The sequence below is a fragment of the Epinephelus moara genome, chromosome 14 (genome assembly GCF_006386435.1).
Source record: "Epinephelus moara isolate mb chromosome 14, YSFRI_EMoa_1.0, whole genome shotgun sequence".
Classification (NCBI taxonomy): Eukaryota; Metazoa; Chordata; class Actinopteri; order Perciformes; family Serranidae; genus Epinephelus; species Epinephelus moara.
Genome location: NC_065519.1, coordinates 5,016,298 through 5,030,958, shown reverse-complemented (window position 1 = coordinate 5,030,958; position 14,661 = coordinate 5,016,298). Strand labels below are relative to the sequence as shown.

The window sequence follows — 14,661 nt, the reverse complement described above, 5'->3', positions numbered from 1 at the left end:
GTTGCCAAAAAATGTATTGCAGTGAGGTGGAAGTCAGATCTCCCAAAGGAATAACACACACTTCCTCTATAAATGATGACAACCTTTTATTAACTATATGGAGAATCTCCAATCACATATGATTGAAAGACTGTCTGCATGCTCTGTATGGTCACCACACTAGTGTTAACAGACTGTGCAACTGTGGATGTATGTGACAAGTACATGTCAGACGGATGTTCTTGGATAAATATTGTTAGGGTTTAACAGTGTTTTTAAATGATAGATAGTTTGTAATCATTGCATATTTGTTATGGGATGTAATGGTGAATCAGTTTTCAAAAAAATCATGGTCTCATTAATCTTTTCTTTTCATTTATTTATTTTTTAAAAAGTGATTCTTACACTCAGTTGCCAACAGTGTATTGTTAAAGTAGCACAGTGTGTTACTGACAATCTGGGACAACTGTACAAGTCATTCAAATGGGGGAGTTGAGTTCTCTTTATATGTGTCTGTCATAAATTGTAAAACAAACAAACAAACAAACATAGCCAGCCAAAATAAATAAATGGATAGATTAATAAATAAATAATAAAGTAAAATAAAAAACATACCCAACCAAAATAAACAAATAGATAAATAAAACAAGAAATAAAATAAAGTAGAATTAAAAAAACCCCACAGCCAGCCAAAATAAATAAATAAAAAAAAAATAAATAAATAATGAAGTAGAATAAAAAAAACAGCTAGCCAAAATAAATAAATAATAAAGTAAAATAAAAAACCATAGCTGGCCAAAATAAATAAATAGATAAATAAATAATAAAGTAAAATAAAAAAACATAGCCAGCCAAAACAAACAAACAAACAAATAAATAAATGGAAATCCCAAGAAGATGGTGGGTACACATTTGGACTGCTGAGACAGTATGCATTACTTGCAAAGCCAAATATGGAGGTGAAAATGATCCCAAGAAAACAGAGGACTGGACGTCCCCCTCAAAATTTAGAACATAATAAAAACACAAAGCAGAGGACTTTTATTTTATAAAAATTAAAGACATTTATATCAAACATTGATGAACTGAAATATGCAAATATCTTATAATAAAATAACCCTTTAAAGGAGCCACTCTGCATTAAGAGTTGTTTATTTGGATATTTAGCTGATAATACTTATGTGCTTTTACTTAGATACCATTTTGAATTTAGGACTCTTACTTATAATGGAGTGTTTTTAGAACATGGTATTTCTACTTTTATTTAAGTCACCTAAAGGATCTCAGTAACGTTACTTCTTGCACTGCTGGTAGCAGTAACAGTAGTGGGTGTGACAGTTGTAGTAACAGTAGCAGTAGTGGTAGTACATGTAGTAGTAGTACAGCAGGTACATATAAAGTGTATTTATTTCACTGTGAGGAGCTGACAGCGGATGTAAAGCGGTCTCTGTGCTGTGAGTGTCGCAGGTCTGATCCCTGTGTGGCCCCTCCTCTCTCCTTCTCCCCCTCCTCCCTCCCCCCTCCTCCTCCTCCTCCTCCGGTCGGACGGCCACATTCCCCGCTACCTTTCACCCCGGAGAAACCCCGATCTGACGGCGAAGCAACGCGGACAAACCCCGGGACAACATGGTAAGGACCTTACAAACACCCTCCCCGCGGGTCTCGTGTGGTTTAGAGCCGCCTGTCGGCGTCCATTGCGGTTGCGGCAGGTCTCCGGTGGACCGTTATGTGGCTCCGCAGCTATAGCGTGATGTTAGCTAGCATGGCTGCCGCTCCCGTTAGTTAGCTGCTCTGCCCGCTATTCCGACGGTTATTCGGTCTTTACGTCACACATAAACGTCTCTTAGTAACGGGCTTTAATCTGGTGACGTTAACGGAGAGTTTTCTGGTTTTATTCGTGTAACGGTGTGTGTTCCGGGCCGGGCCGGGCCGGGCCTGCCCCCAGGCCGTGTGGCCCGGGGCGGCCATCTTATTCCCGCTGTGGTCCCGCTGGGCTGACCGGCCCGCACCCAGCTGGGACAGACTCACCAACCCGGGCTGAACCGGACTGGCTGGACCCCACGAAGCAGACTAAACCGGTTCAGCTGAAGGACCGGGTTCAAGAGGCTGGGTTTAGTCCGGGTTAGTTAGCGCAGTCAGTTAGACAGACGGACACACAGCCAGCCAGCAATGACTCTGCAGTCTGTCTGTCTGTCTGTCTGTCTGAAGGCCTGCAGGCTGACCACCAGTTACACTGACTGACCAGTAACACTAACCAGTACCAGCAGCTAACCAGTGTCAGTTACCAGTTCAACCAGCAGAGAACAACCAGTGTGTAGTGTAGTTACTGGAGTTGATTCATGTTTATTATTAATAATTGATTAACATATTGAAACATGGCAGCCTTTATATTAACCAACATAATGTGTTATTATTTTCATTATTGATCAATTGGCTGGTTGTTGATCAGTTTCATGTGTGAAAGTGGTGAAGATTATATTGAATTTATTATGAATTAAACCAGGAAGAGCTGCTCCTCATGAATCAATGGTCTGATTAAATCCTAACCAATTTTCTGTGATCGATTAATCATTAAATTGATTTATAACATGTTTTCTGCAGCTCTGTAACAAGTCTTGAAATCTCTTATATTCAGTGTTATAAATCTCAGGCCTTAAAGTCAGAGTTCAAATTTAAATTGGTGCGGTTTTAATTTCCACAAACATTTTATGTAATTTCTCTGTCTTCAATTTATGTAATTATTTATTTATTATTATATTATATGTATTTATCTTATTTACTCATTTATTTTTAAATGAGTCAAACTTTTCTGAGTGAAAGTCCACATTTAAATCGTTAAACGTTCCTCTGAACATATTTTTACTCTCTACCTTCACTTACCTGTTGACAACATGAAGATAAACCAAACTCACTCTAATAAGCATGTTCATACAGACAACTTAAAAGCTCTGCTGCTCATGAACAAATAAATTTACTACTTACCTTTAATTTCTCAGGTGATTCAACAAAATAAAGATTAATCTTAAATTTAGTTAAAGATTATTCTGAAACGTGTCTGAGACCTGCCTGTGATAGTTTCAGCTCTAATAATAAAATTAGTTTTATATGTTTAATAAAATCAGTGCCTTTTTTAAGTTAATTATTTAATATGACAGTAAAGGAAATATTTTCACTGTTGGTTTAATTAAAAGTCACTTGAATGCATCACTTAATAAATTCTACTGTTTAATAGCCTAAAGGATCGATCAATAATGAAATCAGTGGGTATTGATTATTAAAGTGTTTCCTGTATGAGAGTACTCACTGAATCTCATAATGATTATTGATTCAAAGGTTGTTTCAATTATCAGATGAGTGTGACCTCATCAGTGATGTCACTCACAGAGGCTCCTTTCTGCTGATTGATTTAATTAGTAAGTTAATCAATGGTTTAGTTTGTAAAACAGTGAAAAGCAGTAACAGTGAGCATGTTAGTGGGTCAGTGGAGCTGTCAGCACCCTCTGCAGTACGCATCTCCTTTGATATGTACTGATATTGATCAGCTGATTGATTCTATCAGTATAAAACAAAGATATAAGTACTTAAATGTAAAGACTTAAAATGATTATCTGATGCTGATAACAATGATCAGAGTGGTGCACACTGATCAGCTGATCAGATGTTATCATGAGTCAGCTGATCTAAAGCTGCAGCCTAAAGGGACATTCTGTAAAACTCACACATCACTGTGTCACATGTGTTTGTGAGGTCAGACAGCTCAAAGTGAGTTTATGATCACTTCACTACGGCTGCTCCTGAATCAGACTAATGTCAGTCGGATCAGATTTGGCTGCTCAACATGAATATTTGAATATTTGTTTCTTTTTTCCCCGTAGAGTGTTTGAAGTCAGTTCAGCGGGACGTTTAGGGCAACAGTGACGTTCATGTGATAAAATAAACCAGCCAAATTAGCCCTATGAGCTAATTCAGGCTAACTAGGCTCACAACAGATTGAATTTTTTTTGCTGACACTAGATAAACAAAACCCAGAGACTGTATCGTATTAAGTTGCTGTGAGCTGCAGATTTACTGCGTCCAAGCATAAAGCAGATATTATGTTTTCTCGAAGCCTGACTGGGCAAAGCCCTCAGACTCACCCTGGGTCTGGGTCAGCAGCTGCCTAAACCAGAGAGCAGCCTGAAAGCAAGGAGTGCTCACTCTGTAGCTAAATCTGGAGACTAGAACGTCCCCCGAGATCCACTGCACACTGACTGACCACAAACAGCCCCACAGTTTACACCGATTTTTATTCCAGCACTGGAAATGTATCTGCAACAGTGAAATCCATTGAAAAGTCATTTGATTTAAAGCTGGCATAGAAATACTAAATATACTTAAAAGTACCAAAAGTAAAAGTACTCATTATGCAGCATAATATATGATATTACTGATGCATTCATGTGTTCATCACTTAAATATTGCAGCATTTTAATGACTTAATATACCGCTGGGTAGTTTTATTCACAATAATACATCATTATATATTATTAATTATATTTTTTATGAATAACCTGAATCTTTATAGTAACTAAAGTACTCAAGTAAAGTACAAGTACTTTGAATAAGCACCTAAGTACTGTAGTAAATGTACTTTGTAGGTTTCTGATGTCTCATTTGAACCAATCCCATGTGTCGTCCGCAGGCGTCAGGTGTGACAGTGAACGATGAGGTCATCAGAGTGTTTAACGACATGAAGGTGAGGAAGAGTTCGACCCAGGACGAGGTGAAGAAGAGGAAGAAGGCGGTGCTGTTCTGTCTGAGCGACGACAGAAGCAAGATCATCGTCGAGGAGGGGAAGCAGATCCTGGTGGGCGACATCGGCGAGACAGTTGACGACCCCTACGCCTGCTTCGTGAAGCTCCTCCCCCTCAACGACTGCAGATACGGGCTGTATGACGCCACCTACGAGACCAAGGAGTCCAAGAAGGAGGACCTGGTCTTCATCTTCTGGTACAGCACGCCACATCCTCTGCGTTTAACCTCTGTTCACTAATCGAATCAAATCAAATTTATTACATTTACAAACCCGATAACATGCACAAATAAACGAGTAAGAAAGAAAATACAGCAGAGAATATTAAGATCTGAAAATAAGATATAAAAGGTAAAACAAAAACTTAAAGGACAATCAAAGGCTCTAGAAAACACATGGGTCTTCAGCTTAGATTTTAACGTGTCTACAGAGGGGGAGCACTTAATTGAAAAAGGAAAACTGATTCAAAGCTCTGGGGCAGCCACTGCGAAAGCATGATTCCCCCTTAGTCTCGATCACAGGACTCCCAGGAGCAACTGATCTGAGAGATCTTGGGTTGGAAAGGGGGCAGACGAGCTCAGAGATGACAGAATCAGAAATTAGAAATACTTCATTGAAATGAAATGAATAAAATAAAATGTGCATTATGCTACTGTGTCTAACGCTAGTATTTGAGATATGAAAATTAAAATATTAAAATAAAATATATATCGTCACTGTGCTGAAACTTAAGTGTGAAAATGTAACTACAATACACTTACATATACATAAGTTGAATAAAACAACAATAGAATCAGAGTAACATAAGAAATATGAACAGTTGTGTTCATTGTATGTTGAATTAATATATACATTCAAGAGGTGGGAGATATTGTACTTGGGTACCAAGCCATGTAAGGCTTCATTGATCTGGATCAATATTTGAAGTTAACCCTCTCACCCAGTGGTGGAATTTCAGGAATTTCACTTATGCTGCTGTTGTATATAAGCTAGCTGATGACTCTGTCAATATAAGAGTTGAGAAATTGCACACTGATATATTTTGGTTTCATATTTAACAGTGAAACTGCTGATTATCTGATGTGTATAGACTAATACCCGCACCACGCCCATTGTCAGACTTCATACATGTTATTCCTATGATCTGACACAGTCCGAAAATATTAGCAAACATGAACAACTCCCTCCCAATACTACAATAGAATAAAGCCCATATGGGTATTAAAAAACAAAATCAGGCTCCCATTCATCGTCTGTGGAGCAGCTCCAGACTTTATACCCTATGACATCACAAGTTTGAGACTTCCATGTCTGGTTTCTGGCTTCAAGAGGGAGTAGCTCATGTTCGCAAATATTGATACAACATTCCAAGGCCATGGAAATACCATAGTTGAATTCTTAATTTAGGTTGTTATCCCCTTTAAGTAACAGTAGTATTACAACAAAGTAAAAACACTCCCTTATAAATAAAAGTCCTGCATTCACAATCTTACCAAAGTAAAAGTGCTCAAATTGGCAGTAAAATCTATTTGTCCCCATTTATTTATTTATTTTGGAACATTGATACTAATTTATTGAAAGTATACATGTGTACGTGTAAGCAGCACTTTGAAGGTGTCAATGTGAAGCTCTACTCTGGGTAGTCTCAACTATTACAATACTACTGTATGTAAATATTACCAGATGTTTTCAGTACAAAATATTGATCTAAAGCAACTGTCTATCTAAGACAAAAGCGGGCCGCCTGGATGATTTTGGCCGTCGCCTTGGTTAAAGCAAGTGTGTGTGTGTGTGTGTGTGTGTGTGTGTGTGCATGGGGGGCGTTCAGATGTAGCGTCTTTTGCACGCACAAACCCATTACTTTCAATGTAGACACGTGTCATGCGCGCTCACAACCCAAAGCAACACCGTAGCAGCGCGCATTCGGTGCAACGCGCTTGTTTTTTCGTCCAGCTCCACGGACCTGCCTCTCCCTCCGGTGTTGTGTCAGATCCCGGTTCCCCCTCGGGCTGTGTCTCTCCTTCTGTTTCCCACGGAGCTCTGCCCCGTTTGAAAGGCAAAGGAAGCCCTTATGTGGAAAGACGTCGCCTCTGAGATGTAGAATGTGTATTATAGAGGAGAAACACACATTTCAGGACCGCTGACTTGTATCATCAGAACAGACATGTCCTGTGATTTTCAGCCTCCTTTCATATTCAATAGAGGGGGGACAGTACCTGACAGTAATATTCTCAGCTGTCAGGATGTGCCTGCTGTAAAGGGTTAATATAATCATAGAAGGCTGAAAATCACAGGACATGTCTGTTCTGATTATACAAGTCAGCAGTGTAAAGCTCAAGCATGTGGGGGCCTCCTTTCATATTTAATAGAGGGGCGGACTGTATCTAAAAGTACAGCTGTCAAGATGCCCCCCGCCACAGGCCTTTGCCACCTTGGTCTTGAAAAAACTCAGGGAAAACCCTGGTAATGTAGTAAAAAGTACAATATTTCCCTCTGAGATGTAGTTGAGTATAAGTACAAATAGCATAAAATGGAAATACAGTACTCAGGTAATGTATAAGTACCATAAAATGGTACTTACGCATAGCACTGTAGCAAATGTCCTTAGTCAGTTTCCACCACTGTCTGTAAGTTAGTCTACTGCAGGAAAATGTAAAGCAGAGGAAACATGGCGTGCAGTCTGTAAGGAGAGCTGTGTCTGCTACTACGGTCTGAACAGCCATGTTCATATCCAGCCTGTTGTGTTATTAGGTCATGCAGTAATAGCCCACCTGTAATGACAACAGTTGTATTAAATATGAATTTCACCAAAGCCACAGACAGTGGCACAGTTTAGGCTCTTACACTATCATCATCTTAAAGGTCCAGTGTGTAAGATTCAGGGGGATATATTGGCAGAAATGGAATATGACATAATAAGCATGTTTTCGCTGGTGTATAATCACCTGAAAATAAGAATCTTTGGTTTATTCGTTACTGTAGAATGAGCATTTTATATCTACGTAGGGAGCAGGTCCTTTTCGACTGAGAATGCCATGTTGCACCACAATGTTTCTGCAGTAGCCTAGACGAGACAAAACCCTGGCTCTAGATATGCACAGTAGTTAGCAGCCTCTCTGTGACAAGAGCAGACTTTGTAGAGGGTCACGTTCCCACCCCTACACACATTTGACTGATCACAAGCAGCACCACTGACCATGAGCACAATGACAGGCACACAAAGCTGTCAATCATGACATCACACCTTGGACTTGCACTTGTATTGCACATGTCTAGTCTTCTGACCACTCTCACCCATCAACACACACATTCCCACAGTGTTGGCTGAGGCTGCTGCACAAAGTGCCACACACACACACTTGTGGTTCAGAACGCTTCAACATGTAGACCTGAGTAGCCGGGGATCAAACTGCTGATGACCCACTCAACCTCCTGAGCCACCTAACTAACCTGTCTCACCACAGTCTCAGCCCAGCTGTCGTTCCCTGTTATTGGATGAATAATCCAACACTGTGAATTCTGCTTCACAGTGATCCATCAATTAACTAACTAAAACCAAACGTATCACAGTAAACACCTGAACAAACATCAGTGGTAAGAACTACTTGAAATGAAAGAAACCATCTTTGGGAAAAGATTTTTGGGTTTATGACTACTGAGGGAGATGGAAGTGTTTTGACTACACTCTGAGGGATCTGTCATGTCGTCCATCTTTACATAAAGTCTATGATGCAGACACATGCGAAGCAGTCACTTCCTGTTGTATGTTTCAGGGCTCCAGAGGGCGCTCCGCTGAAGAGTAAGATGATTTACGCCAGCTCTAAAGATGCCATCAAAAAGAAGTTTACAGGTGAGTCATCATGTGACCTGCTGGGGTCAGAGGTCGTCATGCCACTAATGATTTTATATTACAGATCATTCAATATCGGGGCTGTAAGGGTTCATGTATGCATACTAAACCGTCACGGTGGAGCGTGAAGACGTGCCTGCAGTTTTTTGCTCTGCTACGACAGCAACAGAAAGAGTAGTGTAGATGACGAGGACCATCTCTGTCCGTCTCTGTCCAGGCAGCGTTCGAACATCTATCAAAATTCAGTTGGCACTGATTTTGAGAGAGAGGCTGAATAAGTAACAGATCAGTCCCTCCAGGATTTTCTGTTTTTTTAATTGTTGCAGCCTGCAGTGCAAGTGCAGATGTTTTAGGCAGTTTTTTGCAATGACATTTCAGGGGAAAGTGAAGATTGCAAAAAGTTGTGATTCAGTCTCATGTTTGAAGACTAATATTATGAGATCAGGTGTTTCCCACAGAATGAGATGTGATTGAAGCGGAGGGTGCAACAACTGATCAGCTGTTGCTGCCATTAGATGCAGCGCTGAAGGACTGTCTCTGTGTGCCCCCATCCTGCTGCTCTCTCTGCCCGAATACCTGTGCGTCAATTTGTGTCATTCTGTGTCCTATTTCTAAACACAGAAAGCTTTGTGGATCCGTAAACGCAGCGCAGGCTGAGCTGTCCATGACTTCTTAATCCTCAGCAGCAGTTTGTGACTCGCGGGGTGTACAACTGATCTATTGATCAGTAGATCAGATCGATGGATGAGAGGAGCAGCTGCTGCGAGTCAATGCAAACTTTTAGACCAGCAGAATCAACTGTTCAGTGTAACTTTCAATGCACCTCATGTTCTGCTGCTCCGTCTCTGCCCTGAGTGCACTCTGCACTTTGACAGTGTGGTGCTATAAATAACAGTTTATATATTCCAGCAGTGCACTCAATGAACCGTCCAGCTCTATAAATAGAAAATCTATTCATGGCGGCAGATGTCTGACACACCTGGAACATCTGTCAGGTTCTGTGTCCGGCTCATTCTGTCTGTGTGTGTGTGTCTGGCCTCATCAACTCCTCATTGACCTCAGGTTTCTTCTCCTCAGGTATCAAACACGAGTGGCAGGTGAACGGGCTGGACGACATCGAGGACCGCACCACGCTGGCCGAGAAGCTTGGCGGGAACGTGGTGGTGTCTCTGGAGGGCAAGCCGCTGTGATGTAACAGCAGCGAGCCGAGCGGAGCCAAGCCAACCGCCGTGCCATCCGGACCGAAGCACCTGACCCCACCTGAACACCGCCGCTTCACTCAGCAGCTTGCTCTGTCTGTCTCATGTCCTGAAGGAGTTAGCGTCTTTAGGCCTCTTTGTTTTCTTTTTGTTCTTTTTGCTTTTTTCCAACATGAAGGAGATCTCATTAACATAATGATATGCAAACCCCTCCCAGTTTGTTGCCACATGACTTCTGTTCACCTGGCAGAAAAAAAAAACAGAAATGACACACTACCAAACCCCAGGATGGTTGTCTCTCGCTCACAGCCAGAGTTTTGCCAAAAAGTCGATGTGAAGGAAGCAGCCACACGTGTCAGAGGCGAGCTGCGCGCCGCAAAGCTCCGCCTCCTGCAGCACACGGGTCATGATGCTTTTTACATATGACTTTATTTATTATTGTAAAGTGTTGTTTCTTCTCCAGTATGTTCCCACCAGGCACACTCATGGTTAGACTATGCATTCAGAAGAGAAGAAGAAGAAGAAGGTTATGACGCAGCACTTTGTGTTGACACACTACAGCTTCATTTGTTTACCTCAGTCTCATTCTAGCTGTTTGGTCGTCGCCTTACTTTCAGTTTGAATGTAACCGTCACACCACTTAGTTAGAGTACACTTTTATTTTGTAAAGAAACACTACAGGAAGCAGATTTGACCCCAGCAGTGAGAGACGACCCCACAACAACAACAACAACTACAAGAACACGACGACATCTGGAGCCTTAAAGTGGAACGTTGTTTCTGAGATCACAGGAAGCCACTTTGCAATAAAAGCCTGTGGCAGTTCTGACGCCTCCCGCCTCCTCTCTGCTTCCACCAATCACAGAACGTTTCCACCCGCAGGTCCTTCCTCGGGAACAGGTGTCAGTCAGGTTCTATGTTCTGTCTGCATTGATGAGTCAGGTTCAGATGACCAGCGAGTGAAAATGCTCACTAGAACACAACAATGATCTAATGTAACTAGAACAGGTGAAAACCTTCAGCAGAACCTTGATAGGTCTACTGTGGCTTAGTGGAACAATAATACCGGTATGAACCAAAGTGATCACAATAGAACTGTATTAGAACCAATAAAAACCCAGTAGAACCTAATTAGAACCAGCAAATCCATTAGAGTTGGTACAGGCTCCAGTAGAACCCATTATACCCAGTATGACGTCACCTGAAATCCAATAGAACCATTACAAACATAGAATCCCTTTAAAACCTGAATGAACCCTCTAGTACCAGTATGAACTCAGTAGAAGCCTATAAGAACCAGCACAACTCCTGTAGAACCCAGTTAGATCCATTTTGATTTGGTAGATCAAGTATTTTTGTGGAACCAAATTTGAACCCGTATATCTTCAGTGTATTTATTGGAACCAACACAACTCCAGTGGATAGGCAGTAGAACCATTTCAACACAAGTAGAACGTGGGTAGAACTAGTATTTTTATGAAACTCACATAACATGAGTAGAAACCATTAAAACCAGTAAGACCCCAGTGGAATAGCATTAGAACCATTTTGTCATGAGTAGAACTTGGTTAAAACAAGTATTTTTGTGGAACCCCATCAGTACTCACGTAACATGGGTAGAACTCAGAACCAGCAAGATTCAAGTGTAATGGAATTAGAACCATTTTGACATCAGTAGAACTTTGTTAGAACTAATATTTTTGTGGAACTCCATTAGAACCCACATAAATTTAATGTACTCATTAGAGCCAGCAGGATTTCAGTGGAATGACATTAGAACCATTTTTGACATCAGTAGAACTTTGTCAAAATATATTGTAATTTTGTTGAACCCAGTTAGAACACACCTAAATGGAGGAGAGCTCCTTAGAACTAGCCAGACTCCTTTGAAATAGCATTAGAACCATTTTGACAGTAGCAGAACAGTGTTAGTACAAGTATTTTTGTGGAACCCCATTAGAACCTATGTAACATGAGAAGAACTCAAAACCAGCAAAACTTTAGTGGAATCATATTAGAATCATTTGGACATTAGTAGAATGTTGTCAACAGATTTTATTTTCATGGAACCCCATTATAACCCACACAATGTGAGTAGAACTCAGAATGAGCAAGACTATAGGAATGGCATTAGAACCATTTCACATCAAGCGACCTTTGTCAACAAAAATAATATTTATAAAACCCCATTAGAGTCCACATAACTCCTGTAGAACTCATTAGACTCAGAGTTGAGTGGAATGGAATTAGAACCGTAGAACTTAGTCAAAATGCAGTGGGATGGCATTTGAACCATTTTGACATCAGTAGAACTTTGTCAAAATATGTTGTAATTTTGTGGAACCCCATTAGAACCCACATAAATTGGGTAGAGCCCATTAGAACCAGCAAGACTCCCATGGAATGGTGTTCGCATCACTTTAACATCTGTAGAACTTTGTTAGAACTAGTAATTTTGTGGAACCCCATTAGAACCCATGTAATTGTAGTGTACACATTAGAACTAGCAAGACTCCAGTGAAGTGGCATTAGAACCATTTAGAGATCAGTAGACCTTAATCAACAAAATTTGTGGAACCCCATTGGAACACACATAACAAGTAGAACTCATTAGACCTAGGAAGACTCTAGTGGAATGGCATTAGCATCATTTTAACATCAGTAGAACTAGCATTTTTGTGGAACCCCATTAGAACCGTTGTAACATGAGTAGAACCAGCAGGACTTAAGTGGAATGGCATTAGAACCATTTTGACTTCCGTAGAGCTTTGTCAACAAATATTATATTTGTGGAACCCCATCAGAACCCACGTACCTTGAACAGAACACATTAAAATCAGTAAAACTGCAGTGGAATGGCATTAGAACCATTTGACATCAGAAGAACTTTGTTAGAACTAGCATTTTTGTGAAACCCCATTAGAACCCATGTGACCTTAGTGTACTATTAGTACCGGCAAGACTCCCATGGAATGGCAGTAGAACCATTCTGACATTAGTAGAACTTTGTCAACAAATACTGTATTTGTGAAACCCCATTAGAACCAGTATGGCCTTATTAGAATGTATATAACCTGAGTAGAACCAATTAAAGATTAACCCATCAGTATGAATTGTTACAGAGTATCTTTACTCACACCTGACAGCAGCTGAGGCTCATGGGTATTGTAGTATTTAGAGTCAGAAACAAAGAGTACAATGACATCATCCAGGTGAGGTTCTGTGTGCTGTCACACACAGGAGAATGTTCAAAGCAACAAAATGTGGACAGAGGTCTGTTTGTCAGAACATTGTGATGTTAATCCATCAGCTGATGTTCTGTCTATAAATACATCAGAACAAATCAAACTGTTCTTTGTATAAACAGAACTGAGCTTTAAACTCTGAACAGAAGACATGAAGTCTCCAAACATCCTGAACGAGACTTTGAGGTAACTGTGTGTAAAATGAAGCAACAGACATGTGAATGTTTGAAACATCAGGAAGCTTCATTGAACACAACATGAAACATGGTACACTGTATATCATCTTTGTATGAGCATGATATGTAATGAAGGGGACACAATAGTTAAAGGTTCAATCTTACAAGTGAACAAAAGACTGTCAGCAGCATCGGTGGTTTCCATGGAAACAGGTTTTAAGCTCTCAGGTGGGTCAGGTTCAGGTGATTCACCTTCAGACCCAACATGAGCTCAGGTTTGTTCAGCAGTCTTTCTACACAGATGACTAAACCAGGAGTTTGAATCCTGACTTCCTGTCAGAGTCCTGACTTCCTGTCTGAGTCCTGACTTCCTGTCTGATTCCTGCCTGGTGTAAATTCCTGACCTTAAAAGGTCCTGGAGTGTGCGGCGTCCTCAGTGAGTCTCAGAGTGATGCAGCAGGGAGCAGCAGCAGCTTTGTGAAGTTCAGACCTGCAGCAGAATAAAGAGAAACAGACTCAGTGCCTGAGATCAGCTGCAGAATCTGATCCTGCTGCTGCTGCTATTAATGGACCCACATGTTTGTGAGTCCACGTCACCACGTCCACACAAGGACACACTGACAGACACTGATAGACACTACACACCAGCTGCACAGATACTACACAACAATTACTACACTGATACTACACAACAATTACTACACAACCACCGCACAACAATAACTACGCAACCACTGCACAACAATAACTACACGACTACTACACAAATACTGCACAACTACCATTACACAACTATTACAGACCAGCTTCACAACTATTACACAAGAATAACTACACACCTACCACACAACAATAACTACACAAATGCTACACAACAATAACTACGCAACTGCTACACAACAATTACTACAAAACCACTACACAACAATAACTACACAACCACCGCACAACTACCACACAACAATAACTACACAACTGCTACACCACAATAACTACACAACTGCTACACAACAATTACTACATAACCCCCGCACAACTGCTACACAACAATAACTACACAACAATAACAACACAACCACCACACAACTGCTACACAACAATTACTACGCAACCACCGCACAACTACTACACAACAATAACTACACAACTGCTACACAACAATTACTACACAACCACTGTACAATTACTACACAACAATTACTACACAACCACAACCACCATTATGTTTCATTATGTTTCATCATGTTTTATTATGTTTCATTGTGTTTCATTATGTTTTATTATGTTTCATTGTGTTTCATTATGTTTCATCATATTTTATCATGTTTCATTATGTTTCGTTGTGTTTCATTATGTTTCATCGTGTTTCATTATATTTCATTGTGTTTCATTATGTTTCAGTATGTTTCATTGTGTTTCA

The 14,661-nt window shown here is 40.5% G+C and overlaps 1 protein-coding gene across 1 annotated transcript; it reads left to right on the top strand.

Moving 5' to 3' along the window:
• The first annotated feature begins 1,459 nt into the window (after window positions 1-1,459).
• cfl2 (cofilin 2 (muscle)) lies at window positions 1,460-10,646 on the top strand. The gene is made up of 4 exons (XM_050061732.1): window positions 1,460-1,608; window positions 4,661-4,968; window positions 8,545-8,621; window positions 9,699-10,646. The coding sequence occupies exons 1-4, from the start codon at window positions 1,606-1,608 to the stop codon at window positions 9,809-9,811; spliced, it is 501 nt and encodes a 166-aa protein (XP_049917689.1). The 5' UTR covers window positions 1,460-1,605; the 3' UTR covers window positions 9,812-10,646.
• Window positions 10,647-14,661: the final 4,015 nt, after the last annotated feature.

What these genes read in the sequence shown, in the direction of transcription:
- cfl2 (XM_050061732.1), top strand. An exon ending in GACCTGGTCTTCATCTTCTG is followed by an intron (nt 4,969 to 8,544) that starts GTACAGCACGCC and finishes TGTATGTTTCAG; the next exon opens with GGCTCCAGAGGGCGCTCCGC. An exon ending in CATCAAAAAGAAGTTTACAG is followed by an intron (nt 8,622 to 9,698) that starts GTGAGTCATCAT and finishes TCTTCTCCTCAG; the next exon opens with GTATCAAACACGAGTGGCAG.